Source organism: Hyaena hyaena, unplaced genomic scaffold, assembly GCF_003009895.1.
Source record: "Hyaena hyaena isolate Hyena2069 unplaced genomic scaffold, ASM300989v1 scaffold_72, whole genome shotgun sequence".
Classification (NCBI taxonomy): domain Eukaryota; kingdom Metazoa; phylum Chordata; class Mammalia; order Carnivora; family Hyaenidae; genus Hyaena; species Hyaena hyaena.
This window is the reverse complement of record NW_024080703.1, coordinates 964,131-985,324: the sequence shown is the minus strand read 5'-3', so window position 1 is coordinate 985,324 and position 21,194 is coordinate 964,131. Positions and strand designations below refer to the sequence as shown.

Genomic DNA, 21,194 nt, shown 5'->3' with positions numbered 1-21,194 from the left:
GTCCTATTTTTTTTTAGGAATATGGACTCAAAGAAAACCAAACACGTACCATTTTTACCTAACATGATTTCTTCCGCTGAATTATATATGTGAACATCATTCTGTGTTGTTACAGAGTCTGCTCCTTGATTTTGTTAGCGGTTGCTTAGTTTGGTGGGATCTGTTGCGTACATGCCTGTCGATTATTATAGATTATTTCCTTAGGGTCAGTTACTTGAAATAGAATGGCTGAAAAAAAAGTATATGCAAAATTTTAAGACATTAGATACTTTCTTCCTAGTTATTGTAAGTAAAGCATCTTTTGGGGAATTCAGCTTTCTTTTCTTTTCTTTTTTTTTTTTTTTTAATAAAGGTTTCAAGTTTCTAGCATTTGCCTTCTTACTCTGTGCCAGAAATTGTGTCTCTTGGTTTCCATGTCTCGGTCCTATTTGATCCTCATAACAACTATGTGAAGTAAATACTATTATTGTCCTCGCTTCCCAGATAAGGAATGTCAGGCTTACAGGAATTAAATAGCTGCTCTGTGATTCCAAAAGCAAGGAAACAGAAGGCTTTCAGAAATTGGATCAAAATAGCACTTTGCATCCCTTGAATCTGGAACTGAGTGGAAACTAATACTGATAATTCTCCATTGGTAAAATAAAGAACAAGGGTGTTGGCAATGAGAGAGGAGGAAATACGGGTCTGTAAATTTAGAAACATGATGAAAATTCTAAGTTAAGGCTCTGGCAATTAAATCTTCTTGTGAGAAGAAGATACGGTGGACAACTCTGTGATTACTGTATAATTACAAACTCTGGGAACCTCCTAATACAGACATGTTTTCACTAGATCTTGTCATTTTTTTCATGAATACATTTTCTTTGACCACAGTTAGTCTTCAGACTGCTTAAATTACTCTCAAATAATCAAAAGTTGACTAGAAGGAAAGCGTATCAGAAACTCTTCAGTTTCTGGACAAAACCAGAAACTTTTGCGAGCTTTTCGATTTTGGCAAATCTCCAAAGTTCCCCTTGTCACCCGCTAGCGACGTATATTTGCCTTCTGTCACTGTCACCAATATTCTTCTCTTTTCATATTCTTATGTAGTTATCTTTATTCTAGAAAACTCCGACACAGAGCAAAAGAAAGAAAATGAATATTGTTTACCGTTCAGGCTGTTAGAAATACTGCGTGTGGTGTTCATTTCCGGTTCTTTTTGTCGTTTTTCAATATTTACTATTCCTGCTCTGCCCTTCTCGGGCTCATCAGCACTGTCTGTATGCTTAGGGAAGAAATTTTGCACCTCTTTCTCTTCCTGCTTCACTTAGCCTTTCAAAGACCTTTCGAGCACCAGTTAGCGAACGACTACCGGCGTCATCTCCCTTGACCATTTTCCTCTTAACGATACCATCGGATTTATTAGGGATCTTTGAAATACTCAAAATGTCCTTCTGTGTAATTTTTATGGCATTATTATGATTGCCGCTACAGCTGTTTCCTTGAGATGGTGAGCCTTGCATTTTTCCTGTTACATTCCCTTATCCTGATGTAGCCTCGTGATGCCCATATACTACTGATAACCATTAAAATTCTCCGAAGTGACTTGGAGATGCTCCTTCCCCACCCACACTGATTTTTTTTTAGGAACAATTTTCTATTTTATGGTCAAATCTATAAATCAGGCTTCTAAGTTCTACACACTTGATTTAGCCGGAGTATGTGAGTGGCCTAATAAAATCGGGTTCTCCTTCTGCACTTCCTTCCTGTAGGGCTCAGAACCTATAGAGCTTAAAACGTTTTGCACACGTATTGAACCTGCTGAGAAGTGAGGAGGTTTTCTGTGAGTTGAATTTTGTAATCAACTCGAGTTTTTTGCGTATTGAGCTCAAGTTCCCGTGGCCCCAACTTCTGGAGCCCCTTCTGCGTGGGAGCCACAGCATCTTCAAAGAAAGGCCCGCTGCCTCTCCAGCACCGCAGGGTCCTTTCCTGCTCTGATGCAGGATGGCTCTCCCAGCTTCTGTTTCCTTGACCTCCGTCAGTGAGGGCAGGAAAGGATGCAACTAGTAGAGTTGGTATTTGCTCAAAGTTTGAAGCCTTTGACCATTCCTGTGTTTCTCCCTCTACGTTCGTGGGTTTCAGACAATTCTTGCCTAAAGCAGCTACTGAAGCGACTTTCCTTGACCCCCTTTAGTCCGGGTATTCTATTATTATTGTTGCAGGTCCCTCCTACAGAGAGAGGCTGAGAGTCAGAGGGAGGCTGGGGTCTCTGCCCTCCTGGCAGCCTTGTGGTGGGGTCTCTGGCCTCCCCTTCCCTCTCTCCTCCTCCACCCACACTGTGCAGAGCTGGCTCTTGGGTTCTCTGCCCTAAGCCCATTTTACTCCCCGTCTCCTTGCGATGCAAGCTCTGGTTTTCTGCACCCTTCTCCCCTCGCTTGTCTACAGCAGCTCTTCACATCTGTCATCCTATTTTGATGTTGCACTTTTATTTATCATGCACCTGCGGGGCTTTAGTATTTGTGATCTACTTCTGGAGCTTTCTTCCTTGGTTGATGAAGCCTGTAAAGAATCAGAAGCCCTACAGCAACCCTTACCTTTCTAGGGAGAAATATTCACCTAGAAAAGGGCTTTTCAGAGGTCAGTCTAGCTAATAGCTCTTCTAATGGTCACTCTCCTGTTGTCTTAAAAGTCCCTTCGAGTTCTTTGTCTTCCCCCCACCCCCGCTTCTGAATGCATTCTGGGTAGACTGTTTAGTACAGTTCTTGTCTCGAGGCCTTTGGCTTTGGATACCACCATCTGTATTCAAGCGTTCTCTTCCTTGTAGGGATTTATGTCTGATATGTGTGAAACCAGCTTCTGAATAATATAAAATTACTCAGAAATAGAAGAAATATACCAATTATATATACAACTTATTTCTGTATCTATAATGGTGGCACGGATCACGGATATCATATAATTATTTTTTTTAATGTTTTAAAATTTATTTCTGAGAGAGAGGGACAGCATGAGCAGGGGAGGGTCAGAGGGAGAGGGAGACACAGAATCTGAAACAGGCTCCAGGCTCTGAGCTAGCTGTCAGCACAGAGCCCGTTGCAGGGTTCGAACCCACGAACTGCAAGATCATGACCTGAGCCGAAGTCGGATGCTTAACCAACTGAGCCTCCCAGGCACCCCGGATATCATATAATTCAATTACAACGATGTTTAGAGGATGCCTATAATTTGGTCATTCAAATGGATATATCTGTGTGCACATGCAGTAATTAACGAGTGTCTGTCAAGCCAGGACATTTCATTGACAGATGTTATTCCTTTTAAATTGTGGTAAAATATACATGACACAAAGTTTACCATCTTAACTACTTTTTTTTTAAGTTTATTGTGAGAGACAGTGCGAATGGGGAGGGGCAGAGAGAGGGAGACAGAGAATCCCAAGCAGGCTCCAGGCTGTCAGTGCAAAGCCTGATGCAGGGTTCGAACTCACAAAACTGTGAGATCGTGACCTGAGCTGAAACTATGAATCAGGCGCTCAACCAACTGAGCCTCCCGGGTGCCCCCATCTTAACCAGTTCAGTGGCATTAAGTGCATTTACCATGTTGTGCAGCCAGTCCTCAACACTCTTTCATCTTGCAAAACTGAAACTCCATCCACGTCCAACAACACCTTCCCATTCCCTTCTCCTCCCAGCCACTGGCACGCGTCACTCTACTTTCTATCACTGGATTGACTACCATGGGCACCTCATGTAAGTGGAATCTTACAGCATTTGTCTTTTTGTGTGTGGATTATTGTACTTCCTGTGATGTCCTCAAGGTTCGTCCATGTTGTAGCATGTGTTTGAATTTCTACCATTTCTGAGGCCTCATAATACTCATTGTATGTATACGCTGTGTTGTATTTACCCCCTTGTCTATTCGTGGACACTTGCGTGGCTTCCACTTGGGCCCATTGTGAGTAAGGCTGCTGGGAACACGGTGTCAGATATTTCTTTGAGACCCTGCTTTCAATTCTCACTCGCTGATTCTGGATTCAAGAATAAGTCGTTTGCTTAGAGGATTATGAAAATGTTCGTTGTTTAAGAGATGAAAATGCACTTCCACTGTGATTATTTAAAAAATGAAGTTGTCCAGAGATGGCTGGGTGGCTGAGTCGATTAAGCGTCCGGCCTTGGCTCCGGTCATGATTTCTCGATTCGTGAGTTCAAATCCCGCATCAGGGGCTCTGTGCTGAGAACTCAGAGCCTGGAGGCTGCTTCAGATTCTGTGTCTCCCTCTCTCTCTGACCCTCCCATGCGCCTCTCTCTCTCTCACTCTGAAATACATTTTTTTAAAAAATTTAAATAAATAAATAAAGTCCAAAAATTGATCAGTGGATCAATGAGAATTGAAATATTTAAATACTGGCACAGGAAGCATAATAAACTGAAGACACACCCCCCCAGGGTCGCCCAGGTTTCAGGGACAGAATTTGCTCCTTCAGTTGTGATCCCGATCTTCTGTTCCTATAAGGATTCACATCGGCTGTGATCGTGAAAGCCTCGTCACCCTGTGTGGCAGAGCCCAGGCGCAGAGCCCTGAGCTCCCAGGCCAGTTTCTGTAGAGAAGCCCAGTGGCCATTCCCAGTCAAGATGGCGGGTGGGACTCAACACCAAACTGCACTCAGACTAAGAAAGGTATTCCAATCTGGTTTGGCAAGCTCTGGTAGCTTCCCTGCAGCCTTGGGAGACAACCTCAGGACAGTCGGCCAATGTGACATATTCTCAAACGACAAGGTGAATTTAATTTTTTTTTTTTTCTAGGAGAGAGAGAGAGAGAGACAGCGTGAGCAGGGGAGGGTCAGAGAGAGAAGGAGTCACAGACTGAAACAGGCTCCAGGCTCCGAGCTGGCAGTCAGCACAGAGCCCGACGCGGGGCTTGAACCCACGAACTGCGAGATCATGACCTAAGCGAAAAGTCGGACGCCCAACCGACTAAGTCACCCAGGCGCCCCACAAGGTGAATTTAGATACGCCTGTGGCAAGATATTTTAGGGATAACTCCTTGCCAGTCAGGGCTTGCTTTTACCATTTCTTTCTAAAACACAAGGAAGGGAATTTCACTGTTTTCTCCTTCCTTGAAGGAGGGCAGGGGTTAACTGCTACATTTACATCGTGAACGAATAAATGGTCAGTCCATTTTGGTCAACCTATTCTTTTTCTCATCATGTTTTCACCCTTTTTCTTTTCTATCTTTTTTTGTGTGTGTGTGTTTCTCCTGTCATACAGGCTTTGCAGTGCATGCTGATCTCTCTTCAGGCAGAACTTGACATTCATAGGTACTTGATGAAAATTGAATCATCTCAGCGAGTTAGTACTCCACCTTTTCTTTCTCTGCATTGAGTTGCACCTTGCCTCCTGCCTTTTTATTCCATTGCGTGTGGCCTTCTAATCAGCATCAGCCACTAAACCGGATCGGCTGTACCTTTCCCTGTCTCCCCCACACTCTGACTTAAACCCATCCACGCCAAATGCTTGCAGCATCCTGAAACACGTGCGTGGTTTTCTTTTTTAATTGTGAGCGTTAATATTAAGGTGCGCGCTAATTGCATGCCTGCTTCGGAATATTTCATTTACTTTCCACAAATTGAGTTTGGGGAACCGGCAGGAACACGGTGGCAAGTCAGAGATGGTGGCCCCGCCACCTGAAATGTGGGGCTCTGCAATGAGACTCCCTCCTCGCCACCTTGCTCCTGGCGGAATAGTCATGGACATCGAACAGAAACTAAGTCATTCTAATCACCTCAGAGTGCTGTGGTTCTTCTTTCCCTCAGCTCCAGTACATCCAGTGGTGGGTCCTGATTATTTTACTGACATGTATGTTAATAATAACACATGAGGGACGCCTGGGTGGCTCAGTCAGTTAAGCGACTGCTTTCAGCTCAGGTCATGATCTCGCAGTTTGTGAGTTCGAGCCCCATGTCAGGCTCTGTACTAACAGCTCAGAGCCTGGAGCCTGCTTCAGATTCTGTGTCTCCCTCTCTCTCTGCCTCTACCCGGCTCACATCCTCTCTCTCACTCTCAAATATAAATAAGTATTTAAAAAATTATAAAAAAATAATAATAAAATGAGAGGAACAGACACATTGATATAGAACTTACTATGTGCCAGCCACCACTCTAAGTGCTCTACAAGTATTAGTTTCTCACAACAACCCATGGGGTGGGTGTCCAGTGGCCCCCATTTTACAAATGGGGAAACCGAGGCACAGAGACATTACATTACCTGACCAAGACCTCATAGTTCTAATACGTGACAAGGCTGGGATTTGACCCCAGGCAATCTGGCCCCAGAGTCGGTTTTCAACATGTTGCTTATTCGCCCACAGACCTTGGTGTCCTCTGCGTCTAGATGGGTCAGTTTAGAACGTTAAAATTGGAAAGGGTGGGGAGAGTTTCCAGTGCTTGGATGCCTGGCTTGGTGTTGGACGCTGTGCCGACTGCCACCCACATCCTTTTGGTCCCTCCAAACATGGCCTGTTTCGTTCTTGTCTCCCGAGCCCGCACAGGTCAGAAGTGTTGGCTGTTTACTGTGAAGGCTTCGGCACACTGTGGAGGAGGCCTCCGGGGGCCTGGCCATTGTACAAAGATGGACTCTTGCCCATTTGGTCAGCCTTCAGTGACCACGCTGACCTCTTTGCCTTTCCTTTTTCTTTTATTTTTAAAGTTTCTTTATTTTTGAGAGAGAGAGAGAGCACGTGTGCGCAAACCAGGGAGGGGCAGAGAGATAGGAAGAGAGAGAATCCCAAGCAGGCTCCACCTGGTCAGCGCAGAGCCCGATGCAGAGCTCAGTCTCACAAACTGTGGGATGGAGACCTGAGCCCAAACCCAGTCAGAACCTTGGCCAACTCAGCCACCCAGGCGCCGGCGTCTTTCCTTTTTTAATAACCAGTCTCATTAGTCTTTTGGGGGGGTAAAAAGCTCAAACTAGAAAGTTTCTACCCAAGCAGACATTCAAGTAAAAGTTCGGCCAGACGTGCTACAGAGAATCATCGCCCTCCCCACACCGTCTCACTTACGATGGGCTGTTTACCTCTAATTTTTTTCCCATGCTTCTTAATCGTGTTCATGTTTCTATAATTTAACATTTCTATAATTTTATAATACCTATAATTCGTGTAAAATAGAGGGAGCCTAATTATTTCCTTGCACTGAACAGGAGGGCAGGAAGGATGGAAAATGCCACAGGGCTCCTTCCGACAACTTTATCCATTGCTGTTTTAACTGTTCCTGTCTATATTCAGAGCAGAGATTTAACTTCAAAATGTGGGGTTCTCCATCAGAAATTGTGCAGCATTTGGGGCCCCCTCACTATTCTTTTCTTTTTCTTATGCTTGAAACAAATTCTCAACACTGACTTTTTTTTTTTGATATATCAGCCTGTAATGAGATATTTGAAAATCTTTTTAAGGGATTACTTTTTGAAAAGCATTTATACACAAGTTACAATGACATTGGTGTATTTTGGAGGAACAGGATGTAATTAGGTTGGAAACTGATAGTCTTTCTCCTTTTTACTTAAAGGAGTGATGTTCAGCCTCTGAGGATGTCACATTCTCTGTTTTGAAACTGGAAGTAACCATTTGCTCACGTCAGGTGGGATGGGCACAGAAAGAAGTTGGTTGTATTCTTGCCTCTCACACAGGACCCCCCTAAGCCGAGGGCCCCCACAGTATAGCAGGGATCCCAGCCATCCAGAGCCACCCTCAAGAGAGTGGCTCTACCCAAGGGTAGCTAGATGCTTTCCATCATTTGTAGTTGACAACTTCTTGAGCATTTTTTTTTCAGTGACTCCTCACCACAACTATATGAAGTAGATATTTTGATTATTTTGTAGAAGTGAGAAGGAAGCTTCCAGAGAACCTTCACCAGGGGTCACGTTGCCAGTGCGTGGCCAGACTGGAGTCTGTGTTCTGTAAGAACAGTGTGATAAAGAGGGAAGTGGCCTCATTCTAAATCTTGACCTCCATGTTTCCAGACCCTCATGTTCTTTCCTCTAGCGGCCCTAGAGGGCAAAAGAACCTTTACCCCAAAATGGTCAGAACTTTCACATGTATTGTTTCAGTTGAAAAGCATTCCAGTGACATTGGGAGGGGGGTGGCTGGTGATGGTGATGGTGTGTGTGTGTGCGGTGGAAAGTATCAGCAAATCCTACTTTCAAGATGTCTGAAGAGGGTCTGGCCATAAGCACGGAAGGCGTGGCGGCCTCCAATACCCCGGTGTCCCCCCTGGGCCAGCTCCCTGTGGCCTTTCTCACTGCAGGGGGCCGTGGGGACACCTTCAGATCTCCCAGGACAAGTCAAAGGAGGGGCCTCTGCTCGCAGGGAAAGCCTCTGGCTTCACCACAATGCAGTTCAGGCCTCGGGGCCCCACGTCCTCTCCAGAAAGGACCGCAGCCTGGGCCGTGGGGAGGAATTCGTGAATGGCTGTGGTAGGAGGCCTTCTCCAGGGCACATTTAGCACTCCACGTTAGGCTGGTTGTATTTGACTTGAAATTTCAAAGGCTGCTGGCAGGCCCTTCCTTTTCATCACCCGTAATAACAGCAGCCTCACTGGACACCTTTTATCCTGAAGCCTTTGAAGTGCATTCCTGGCTCTCTGAATTGGAAAGGCATCTGCCCCTACTTTGCTCAGACTTCTCCCAGTGAGGACAGGGGGGCCCAAGCCTGTGACACATGTTTGTTTATATTGCACACCTTCTTGTTTCAAAATACAGGAGGGGAGAGAGAGAGAGCAAGGAACAATGAGTGATTGATTCGAGGCAGCTTGCAGTTAAGAAACATCCACCTGAGGTGAATAAACTAAAAACTACTACTAAAAACTAATAAACTAAAAACTACTGAAATAAAACTAAAAATCTGAAGGCACAATCTCGGAGGAGGAGAAAGATTGAGGAGTCTGGCTAACTGTGATTGGCTTGACCACTAACTTCAGGTCAACCTCCTGGTAGATGTGACATTTTATGTATATTCTACATGCTTCTCGTTATAGCACAGACTAATACTTATTAACTCCTTCAGGAGGTGAGGTAATTTGCCTTGTTTTAAACTCCGAAAGTGCCAATGTTTTGGCTCCTGCCTTCTGAAAAGGAGCATGTGTCCACGCAATAGACGGGGTGCAGGAGGAAACAGTGGTATTCTTCACCTGGCACCTAGTGCGTATCAGCCCCTTCAAGAGGAAAGCACACTGACAAAGAGAATTGCAGGAGTGTGTGTGTCTGAACGGGGTGGGGGTCTGAGTTAACGAGATCCAGATTTGGAACTCGCTGATGGTGTAACTTTCTAACCACGTGGAAGAATGCTAAAGACAGAGGGAGGCAAGGGAGGCTTTATCTCCTTTCCAAAGTCTTTGTCTCATTCCGGCTTGGGAGGGAAGTCAGAGAACAGCCAGTTCAGGGTGTTGTTTCAGAAGCGAGCCTTATGTTACATTACAGGTAGGACACCGAGCGGGCAGGTGGCGGGTTGACATCTAATCCCGGAAGTGGAAGAGGTCACTCTGGGGAGGGGCCCACGGCCCGTCCGCAGGGCTGACGGCTTTAGCTGCACCTCTAGGCCCAAACCTGGCAAAGGGAAAAAATGAGCCTCGTCTCATCTACATGCTGTGAAGGGGGTGGAACATAGAAAATATTCAAGAGACTGTAAAAAAAAAATTGAGAAAATTCCCAATTTACCTGGAGTCAAATTTTAAGAGCCTTAAAGTTAAGCTATAGCAATGGTGTCAGAACTAGATGAAGAGGGGGAAGAGGAAAGAACCACGGATGTGAGAATCTTGTGTCCTTAAAAGGTAAAGTGTGTTATCTGCATGTCCAAAATGTGATGAATGGCTTTTGGCTCTTCTTTCTTAGCTGTAATCTTTTTTAGAAGTAGACGTCCATCCAGTTCTGGACTCCTGCAGAATTTTGCATGGCATGAGAATGAACATGTGTCTTCATTCCTGTGTTTTTTCCCCATGAATTTAGGTCCTCATTTCAGGGGCCACTTATAAGGATGAGTCCTTTTACATGGAATCTAATCATAAGGACTACACATGAGAAGACAGGCATGGGCTTTGGTATCTTCGGGTCACCACAGACAAGAATCTTTCTGACTTCTAAATGTTTTGTGAGACAGTCTTTCCTTCCCCTGATCTGCTCTTTATAAATAATCATGCTTAGGGGCGCCTGGGAGGTTCATTCGAACTTCTGACTTTGGCTCAGGTCTGATCCCGCAGTTCAGGGGTTTGAGCCCCACATCAGGCTCTGTGCTGACAGCTCAGAGCCAGGAGCCTGCTTCAGATTCTGTGTCTTCCTCTCTCTCCCTCACCCTCACTCATGCTCTGTCTCTCTTTCAAAAAAAACATAAAATTTTTTTAAATATCATGCTTATTCAGTAAACCTCTGATTTGCTAAAGCAGTATCTTCTCATTTCAGAGAAATAAAGAGGAAAGTATGTTACCCATAATACTACCATATAGAGAAAACCAAGGCTAATATCTGGGTGTATTGCTTCCATTTCTGAAGTTATATTTGAAAAACATCCTTAAAAGACCCTGATGATGACTGTATAATATTCCATTGTTTGGTTCCACGATAATTTATTAGCCAGCCTTCTATGTTACTCTAGGTTTATTTATTCGATTATAGATGTTACATATACAGATTCACTCCCTGACCCCATAGTTCAGAAAGTAACACCTTTCTAATGGTCACAAATCTAATTAATCTGGCGTTGGCATCAGCAGTTATTAAGAAATTTATTCTCGTCACTTGGGGTCATAAATCAATCATAAGGAGTGCACCTAGTCCCATAAAACTGGGTAAGCTTGGGCACCGGTTTCAGACACTGTAAGCATGCCCCACATCAATCTTCCCCAGTGGGGACACTCTTTGTAAGTAGAATCCAGGTCTTCATAACTTGAAGAACAACATGGCCGCCTCCGCCACCACCACCACTACCAATAAAACTAGAGCCATCTAGCTGGTCTTGGATAGTCACTCACCCCTCCTTTTCCTGCCCAGTTAGCAACCTTCCTCCTCAGCCATTGGGGGTGGGAAGACAACACCATATTTATTTTCCAAATGCCTTTACCTCCTGAACCCAATCTAGGGAGAAGGTCTTCCTGGTGGCCTCTGTAGCATAAAGAGACTGTCAACAGACCTTCCGCTAGGAAGACCTTAGAACACAAAAGCTTGGCAATTTTTTCAGGAAATAAGGGACAGGAGTAGATGTTCCATAATTTTTTTGTTGGTTGTTGACAACTAAGAGGACAAGAGAATTAATATCTCAAAAGATTCGTGTGATCCAGAAATAACGTGAAAGAGGGTATCTACGCAGCGTGCGGCTTCTTTAAATAACGAGGAAGCATCCATTTCTGCACCGGCTGTCCTTGTCATTTGTTTCTTGGCATCAGTAGTGGGGGCTTTGCAGGGTGAGAGGGTGTTGGCAGAGGGGTCCCGCGTGGCTCACGTGGCTCAGTGCCGTGCCCGCCTCCCCACGTGGATGCCTGTGGCCGGCCCTAGATGGGGAGGCAATGGCCAATGACTACTTGGCATCACGGCCTTTTTCATCTTTCTGATCTGATAATGAAGTAACACACACAGCGAAGGAAAACGTGGAAACAAAAGACACAGTTGTACTTTGCTCAACTGCTGAATCGTCTGATTTTACTCCAGACCAAACATCTTTCTGTTTTCACAGGTGAAAATCATGAAAAATGTCTGGGCACCCTTTTGGTGGGAAGAGGGAGGAAGGGGTTGAAATACTACCCTTGAAGAAACAGGGCATAAACGGAGTTTATCAAAGATAACTCATCAAAATAAATCCCAGAGAAAACACTTCCCCTTGGTCCAAGCTGAGAAAGGGAAATACTGATTTTTCAGAGCTAAACTTAAGACAGAAGGGCCTTCTAAGAATCTCAGGTATGCAGTTGGAAGTTGGCATCAAAGTGGGGTTTGTGCAGATGTGCCCTTCTGGTTGCAGGGCCTGGAAGTTCTTGGTGACTGGTAAAGCTGACACGTGTCCCCAAAATGCTCTCAGGGCACGCAGATATGCACTACGCAGTCCACTGTGTGTATGCCTATACCGATAGCAGGACCCTTTAGTGCCTTCACTCACATTTCCTATTAAAAATAAAAGCTGATTTCTTCTCCTCTAAGTCTTTAGCCCCAGACCCACCCAAATGTTTCATAATTGCTATAAAGCCAACCAATTCCCTCTTACATTTGTCTCCTAGTTCTCCCGTCCACCGGTCCTATTCTAGAACCGTGGATATCCTCTGTCTATTTCCCCAGTTGGCCCTCAGCAGAAGAATGGCCCTGGAGGACATAGTGGCTTGGATTTGTTTATCTGGCCCTCGGCCACCGAGGTTGTGGGGAGTAGCCAAAGAGCCTTTCAGGGACCGGGACCTGCTGCTTCTGACACGCATCTGTCTGTGGGTCCCAGTCTCACCTAACAATAGCAACTGGGCCACCTGAAGGGAGCCGATGTCGGCCCGATACAGACACAGCCACCTGGGGTGGGTTTACGTAAGGACGGAAGCAGGATGGAAGCCAGGTATGCCGGGAGAGCTCTCGTCATTCTTCCCATCCCCAGTCCCAACCCCAGCAGAGGCCTTAGGACTGGGAAACAAGGAGGGCTCCTGGCTGGTGCAGTCAGTGCAGCGTGTGACTCTTGATCTCATGGTCATGGGTTCGAACCCCCTCATTGGATGTAGATATTAAATAAAAGAATTGGGGGGGGGGGATACCTAGGTGGCACAGTCAAACATCTGACTTTTGATCTCACTCAGGTCATGATCTCACAGTTTGTAAGTTCGAGCCCCACATTCCTGCTTTGGATTCTGTCTCTCTTCTCTGCCCCTCTCCCTCTCCCTCTTGGTCTCTCTCTCTCTCTCTCTCTCTCTCTCTCTCTCTTTTTCTCTGAAAATAAATAAATACACTTACTAAAAATTAAAAAAATAAAATAATTTGTAAACGAGAGGCAAAGAAGGAAGGCAAGAGATACGCTATGGTTTGTGGAAAGGACACTGTAAGCAGAGAAACTTAAACTTTTGTTAGTGACAAATTGTCAATTCTCCTGAAGCCAGAGGAATGTGGAGCAGGATGAGAGAGAAGAAGACAGTCTGGGGATGATCCATCATTGTTAACTTTTCATAGTTTGCTCCCTGAATCATTCACAAGAACACCTACCAACCAGAAAGTTCTCTTCAACTGAAGTCAGAATTTTAACTAGGTTTGCATCGAAAGCTCCCGAAGTATGAGCATTAAAGAGATTAAAGTGCCTGAATGTCGTGATCAAATTAACCAAGTCAGTTAATGAGTACTGTTGATCCTTGAACAACACAGGGCCTGGGGCGCCGACCCCCCACACAGTCAGAACTGTGTGTATAACTTCTGACTCCCCCAGAATGTAACCACTAATGGCTTACTCTTGACTGGATGCCTTGCCGAAAACATAAACAGTCAGCAAACCCATATTTTGTATATTATATATGTTATATACTGTAATCTCACAAACCAGTAAGCTAGAGAAAAGAAAATGTTACTGGGGACATCATAAGGAAAAGAAAGTACGTTTCCAGTATGTACTGCATTTATACAAAAACTCCCGGTATGAGCGGAGCTGCACAATTAAAACCTATTTTGTTCAAGAGTCAACTCTAGTAGGATAATGAATCATTCCAAATACATTTGAAACGTCATATTTCCAAACTCTGTGTGGAAACTGGGCACTAATTAGAATGATGTAAAACTTCAGGAAGGCAACGTTGAGTTTAGTTTTCAAAATATAACATAGTTTGAAGTGACGTGAGTGACCTGGCTAACCAGACGCCTCACCGTTTCCAAAAGCTCACGTATTACATAAAGCTACATTCGTAGGTTTCCTTTTCTGGATCTCGGCATTTCACCATTGACTTCCAGCGGTCTGAAAAATGGGAATGGAAACACCTCACCAAGGCCTTTAGCTTAGACTTTCTTTTCTCTTTAGCTTTGGTCTCTAAACACAACAGGAATGCAAAGAGTAAGAATAAATTTGATCTCCTCGTACAGCATAATGCTCCTGGTGAACATTTCAGCAAATATTTGTTCATGATGATAAAATGCAAGTGTGGCCGTCTTTTAAAAATTAATGCTGTGCAACTGTGTTGCATGCACTGGGGATAAAAAGGTGGAAACCCAAATCTTAGTGCTAGCTAAGCCACATGTTTCTATCAAGTGAGTGCAGTCAGGTAAATAATTTGAAGGAAATCTTAGTAAGTGAAAGTCTGGATGATATGGTTTTTGCTTCTTTGTGTAGTGTGTATGCCTAAGTTATGAAATCTTAAATTTTTTTTTTTTAATTTTTGAGAGAGAGAGAGCAAGAGTGGGACAGGAGCAGAGAGAGAGGGACACATAGAATCTGAAGCAAGCTCCAGGCTCTGAGCTGTGAGCCCAGAGCCCGACGTGGGGCTCGAACCCATGAGCAGTGAGATCATGACCCGAAGTCGGATAGTTAACCAACTGAGCCACCCAAGTGCCCCTAAGTTATGAAATTTTAGTCCTGAAAGGACTAACTACCAACTAGTTCAACCTCTGGACTTAACAAATAAGAAACCATGACTTAGGGAGGCTATACATTGCCCACATTTTGGTAGAAGCTGAACTAGAGCCAGTGTCTCCAGACTCCCTGTTAAATGACTTTACCACTGACAGGCAGCTCTGGAATCCTAGACTTGTAGTTCCCAGTTCCTTCACTTGTTAGGATTTCAGGCAAGTTGCTCAAACGACTTGTTGCCTCAGTGGTAACCAGGATCACGAAGCAGTGAGGGTTAAATGAGATTCCATGTGTCGATCACAACAAAGCAGGCATCAGTTTCTTAGCCCCTTGCTCGCGCCCCTCCCCCTTTTCTAGAGGACCCTCTGTGCATGCTGCAGATGAAGCAAAGGGGGGATCTGAATGAAGCCTGTAACCGCCAGTGTCTCTTGGTGACAGAAAGCCTCCTTTGAAGAGGAGAAGACTTGAAAGGATGAGAGGAATTCGGGCGGCCAGGTTTACACAAACCATCTCTTTGTGCATGACCCCAAAGGACTTCCCATTTGGGTTTATAAGTTTGGGGTTGCCTGGTGATTTGGAGAAAACATCTTGAAATTTGTGATGGAAACAGGGAAGATAGTTGGTATCATGGGTCTCCATGAAGCAGGGAGGGAAGTCCAGCTTTCCAAACCCCGGAGTCCTGCCCATATGGCCCACATAGCATTTCTACCATCCACTGCTCAACGCGTCCTCCCCAGTGAGGGGCAGCTCTCACTCAGCAGCTTAGGGGCAGAGACTCCAAATGCCATGCTGTAGACGATGCCTGATGGGGGCTTCACCCAAGCCAAAGTGGGAGTAACTCCCGATGTAAAGGCTTTTTTATCAGACTAAATCTGAAAATGTGTGAGTATCCTGCTCCGCCTTTTTTTGTTATTAAAATCTATCCTTTCTCGTGTAATAATAATACCATACACAGTGTCATATTTGGGTGCCTTTGCAAAATAACATCTTAGTAACCCTACATCATACCCTTCCCCATGATTTTTTAAAGAGAGTTTACTCTGTGAACTACAAAATGATGGGAACCAAACTCTGAAGAGTTTTACTCTCTCCAGGTCTTATTGTTAATATTGTAAGCATGCTAGCATCTTAACAGCACAGGCAGGGGAGCTGTTAGAATTGGTCTTCGTCAAGTAAGGACTTGGTGCAAGGTACAAAGTCATCTCAAACTACTTTGAGAGCAAAAATGGAAATAATTGGAAGGAATTAATGGGAAAGGCCACACAATATTCTGGAATCAGAAACTGGAATGCACAGTGGCCCAGATAACTGCTCTCTGTCTTTCAGGTCACGAACATCTCTTGTCTGTTTTCTTTTAAAAAAAAAAATTCTTTTAATGTTTATTTATTTTTAAGAGAGAGACAGAGAAAGTGCAAGCTGGGGAGGGGCAGAGAGAGACACACACACAGAACTCAAAACAGGCTGCCTCAGGTGGGGCTTGAACTCACAATGATGAGATCATGACCTGAGCTGCAGTCAGAAGCTTAACCGACTGTGCCACTCAGGTGCCCGTCTTGTCTTTTCTTGAACAGATCTGCTTCATGCTTTCTCTGAACTCTCTCTGTCTTACATTCCCTGTCCATTTCAGCCATGAGTTCGCATGACTTTACTTTTCAAATCCTCAGGAGGTACTAATGAAATAGCTCCTGTGTCCCAGGTCTCCGTTTTTAAAGGAGAGAATATGATTGGTCCAGACCAAATCAGGTGGTCACTGCTTGGTCCAGTAGGCTGAGACTGGGCTGGGAATGGGGGACTGTACACTTCACGACTCACACCGGTATGTGCTTGAGAGTGAAAGGGCATTTCTACTAACAATGACACTGGCACAACAGGCAAAAGCAGGACTGTCCCCAGGTAGACTGTCCCCAGGTAGCTGCAATATATGTCCACTCCGAATATGGGACAGGGGACTTCTGGGCCTTATCCACATGGGCAGGGAAAAATTCCTCAGAGAACAGGGACATCGTTTGGGTGAAGAAACTCTTTCAAAGATTGTTGAGCATCACATCAAATAATAAAAGTGAAACTTTTTCATGTATTCAGAATTACCAAAGAGGTTAGCAGGAGGCAGAATCCTGCTGCGGGGCCACCTAGGGGATACAGCTTGGTACTCCACCGCTCTGGACGATGTATCTGTTAGCTCAGTTGAAAGAGCAAATTGACATCATGCCTCAGAGTGTGCGCAGGAGAAAAGTCCCTTAAGGGGACTGCACTTGTCCCACCTTCTCCTGTGTGCCCCCGAGTGCACAAAGATCTGAGGACAGGGTGCGGGTGCGGGACTTAGCTCAGAGCATCACTTAGCATGTTCACCCATGTTCTTCCTCCTCTACTGACCCACCCTTCGGTGTCAGCCGTTACTGCCCCAGACCCTCCCTGAACTTCCAGTTAGCTCTTCTTGTCCAACTGTTATGTATATATTATCCTTGGCCCCCGAATATCCCTTAAATGCCTTATGATCTCAGGAACCATAGAGCATCGCTTCCAAACCCCGGGAGCCTAGCCCTGTGCCGCGTACAGAGACCCTGTTCCAAATGCCTTTTGGCTTTTCTCTTTTCATGTATCAAATCACAGGGTATCTGACATTCATCAGTGTCAGCAATTTCCATTGTCTTTTCTCTGCACTAAATGATGTCTCAGCAGCGAGCTGGCATCTGGGAGGGGGGTACCCTGTGAGGAGATTGCTAATATGCACTGATAGTTTGTAGCGGGAAAATGAATGATACGGAAAAAAAGAGAGGAAATTTATATTTGGAACTAAGTGGCTGCGTACAGGAAGTTAAAAAAAAAAGATTAGCCCTTACATCTCTATTTTTATACACACTACCTCCATGATGACCCTGAGCAAGAAATAGAAATTTGATTCTGATTTTCTTCAAGGATCCTTCTTGCCCTTTGCAATGGAAAATGACAGCTCGTCAAATGGACTGTATCTGCCGAGGGTTGCAGAGACGAACAAACGGCAGAGGTCATCAGCGTGGCCATGTTGCTTTAAGTAATATTATTTCTTGCGTCTTTTGCTAAATTGAATATGTAGTCTTTTTTTTCTTTTCAAGTCAGAGCGAGGGCATCTTACTTTGATATTATTCTGCTGAGCATAGCGACCAAGTGGCTACTTCGTTGAAGATACTACGGTTTTATCTAGACCTTGGTGAACCAGGTAGTGATTTAAGGATGATTTTTCTAGTCCAGTAATATTTTTCGCAGGGTGCCAAAGCCAGATCCCAGTCTTTATTACAGAAGCAGACTTTATGGAAAATCAATCTGGGAATAAACCACTTCAGGGGCTTGCACAGAAGAATTAACCCAGAGAGACAATTTCACTGTTAATGGGCGTCCTCTCTGGCACGTGACCTGAGCTGAAAGTTTCCTGCTGAACACCTGGGTCGATCCTCTGCCGGAAGCCACGTCGCACGCCTACGGGAGCGCGCTGATGCCATTTCCGGTTTTCCCCTATGACGAGGTCCTGAGAGGCGTAGCAAGGAGCGGGCTTACAGATACTACAATAGTGCCCCAACCAGGAGACGTCTCCTTGTACTTGAGCAGGAAAGAGCCAATCATTCTACCCTCACAGGGTTCCCTGGTGTCTCTGGATGGATCATTTTCAGCGGTACCTTGTTCCAGGAACCACTGAGTTTCAAGACATCCACAGCAGCACAATAAACCAAGCACGGAACCCCCTGAAGTGCGGGGCCTGTGTGCGGCCTAGGGTGTCCATCCGCGAAGTTGCTCCTGCCTAGAGAGGGAAGTGTTCCGGTGCTTGACGTGAGAATGCAGTGGCGTCCTTGGGAAGTCTTCACGGAAATTAAAGAATGCAAGCAACCCCCTGCACCAGCTGCTGTGGACCGCCGCTAGCACACCACCAGCCCCCCAGCACCTTTGGTACCTTAGTAAGAGAAGACTCACCCGCCTGATTCATTCTGATCAGTTTGCCTTCCAGAAGGTGCCTGGAACCATGCAATGCCGGTCACGATGGGCAGTGCGAGAGGGGAAAGCTGACATGATGTGTTTATTCAGCCTAATCCCCTACTTTCCCTGATTGCCTGTCTCTGACCTTCCGCAGGTATAATCCCTGACCTCCACGCAATAGCTAGAGTGATCTGCAAAATATGTATCTATTCCTGGCCCCCGGCCCCTTTGCCTGCCTAAAATTCCTCTGTGGCATTCTGGTATCTTAGAATCCAATTGAGCACCCTCACCTTGACTTCCAGCGGTATGTGATCTGATCTCTGCTGGACACCTGCCCCTCCAGTGCTGTCACCTCTTTCTGTGTCAGGGACTTGGCACTTGCTGTCCCTTTCACCTGGAATGCCTCTTCCTCCCTTTATCCCTAGCCTCCAGCTTACCCCGCCCTTCCAGCTTACCTCTTTCCTTTTTTAAAAAAATGTTTATTTATGCATTTTTGACAGCGAACAAGCAGGGGAGAGATGGGGGTTGGGGGAGGGGGCACAGAATCTGAAACAGGCCCCAGGCTCTGAGCTGTCAGCACAGAACCTGACGTGGGGCTCAAACCCACAGACCCCATGAGATCATGCCCTGAGCCGAAGTCAGATGCTTAACCAACTGAGCCACCCTGGTGCTCCACAGCTTCCCTCTTTTTTTGAGAACACAGTTTCCATGTCTTTCCAATTCTCCACTCAAGCACCCTACCCCCACCAGTCTGAGTTAAGAGTCTCACCACATCTTTAATTTGCCTTCAGTGTTGGTCCCGTGGCTAGACTGTAAACACCATGAGGACAGGGGCATGCGTGTTTTGTGCATCACTCTGGCCCAAGTACCTAGCACGGTGCCTGAAACATGGCCAGTACTCGATATGTGTCTGTTGAAAAGATGACTGGATGTACCACACAGTTCATAGCTGACACATCGTTACACACTATCTTGTGTTACTTTTTGCCATTCATTAATTGCACCAATCAGTTCTGAAACGCTTTGACACCTGGCACCATGTTGTCTCTTCTTTTCTGTGTCTCCCACAGTGCTCAGCCAGTAGTCCATGTTCAAGGAATGTTAATGACTAATAGGTTATGAGCATTTTCCACATTAAATTTCCTGCGCTGTAGTATAGATAACTAAAAATTCAATTATGTGTTGAGTGTGTGTGTAAGTTATTATAGATACTTTCTGCTAACTGGTGAAGTCATTAATAACCAAAGCTAGACACAATCTTACCTATGGGATTTGGGACTCAAAAGAAAAAATCCAACTGTGATATAAATATCTCCCTCACAATCTGAGTTTACTGATTTTAGAAATAGTCTTGATGTAAGACTTTGAAGGACGGGTTGTGTGTGTTCAGCTTACTGTGGGGTGAATGCATCCTCCACTGAGGCATATTTAACTTGCACATCCCATCTGTTGTCATAACAACTGTTAAAATGTGGCCAAAGGAATAGATTTGCCATCATTCTTTCCCATGATGTGGCTTGTCCGCAGCTCCTTGCCCAAGGTGGCATTTGCACAGATGGACAGTGATAAAAATCTCAATGGGATACTTGGGGCAATATTTTTTTCCAGTAACTTTCACAACTGGTTCTTTGACCCACTGGGTCTTCAGTTTTCAGTATCCTGTCTTTCCATTTGATTCTCCCCCCCCCCCACCATATTGTTTGCCCAGATTGGCAGACCTTGATGGCATTGCAAACATTTTCTGCATAATTACTAGTCATTGATTTCCTACTTTCTCTCATATGCCTTTTGCAGACAAGAAGCCCCAAACTGTCTCACAGTCCTCAACCTCCCAATTTGGGCGACCCAATCGAACATTTATCAGAGACGTCTGGTGATTCTTTGGAAGCCATGTCTGAGGGAGAAGCTCCAAGTCCTTTTTCCAGGGGCAGCCGAACTCGAGCGAGTCTTCCGGTGGTGAGGTCAACCAACCAGACGAAAGAAAGATCTCTGGGTAAGCCTCCACATGCAGTTTCTGATGCCTTTTTATTACCGCATGTGTGTGCTTTTATGCCTCTGAACACATACCCCTGCATCCACAATGTTAATTAGATCTTTTTCTGTAATAACACAAGCACTAAGGAACCTCACTAATTTAGCATCAGGCTGAAGAAACAGCACGTCGGAACTGTCTCTGGGGCCAGGCCCCCTGACCGTCAGTGACAGCCACAAACACGGCACACAGAGGGATAGAGGGGCACATGTCTCGTATCGCATTTCCTTTGGACAAGCTTTTAGGGAGAGCAGAAGGATTCTATTGTTCTGCCTTTACCACTTATCATTTGCTCTTTTATATTGGAAATTCACTTTCTATCTTACTTTGCTTTAGAAAAAGTGTTTGCCCTTTTAACAGCATGTACAGGTCATGAGGAGTTAGACCTCTCTGCCAAATTCATCTGCTTAACCTGCCATTTTAAGGCTCCCATTCAGTACTTGTTTTTGCAGACAGATGAGGTCACACGGTAAGAGGGGACAGGGATCCCACAAAAGGCTTCAGGGTCTGGCCCCTGCAGAAGACAGCTAAATTATGCCACATAAAACCTAGCAAATGCCTTGCTTGAAGGAGAAAAGAGCAAAAAGCTGTGGGGAGGAATCCTGATTTTGTTTCCTTGGTTGCTGAGGTTCATAAGACTGGTTTCAGAGGTTGTGCTGGCTGCCCTTAAAAAAAAAAACAATTATTATT

General features: G+C 45.1%; 1 protein-coding gene across 11 annotated transcripts in view; it reads left to right on the top strand.

Annotated features, from left to right (window-relative positions):
* The window catches only part of KIAA1217 (KIAA1217 ortholog), a 300,278-nt gene that overhangs the window by 136,026 nt on the left and 143,058 nt on the right, over window positions 1-21,194 (top strand). For all 11 annotated transcript variants that reach the window (XM_039233023.1, XM_039233021.1, XM_039233031.1 and 8 more), the window contains one exon: window positions 20,267-20,465. In XM_039233023.1, coding sequence (XP_039088954.1) covers window positions 20,267-20,465 — 199 coding nt within the window. The remainder of the gene's footprint in view (window positions 1-20,266; window positions 20,466-21,194) is intronic.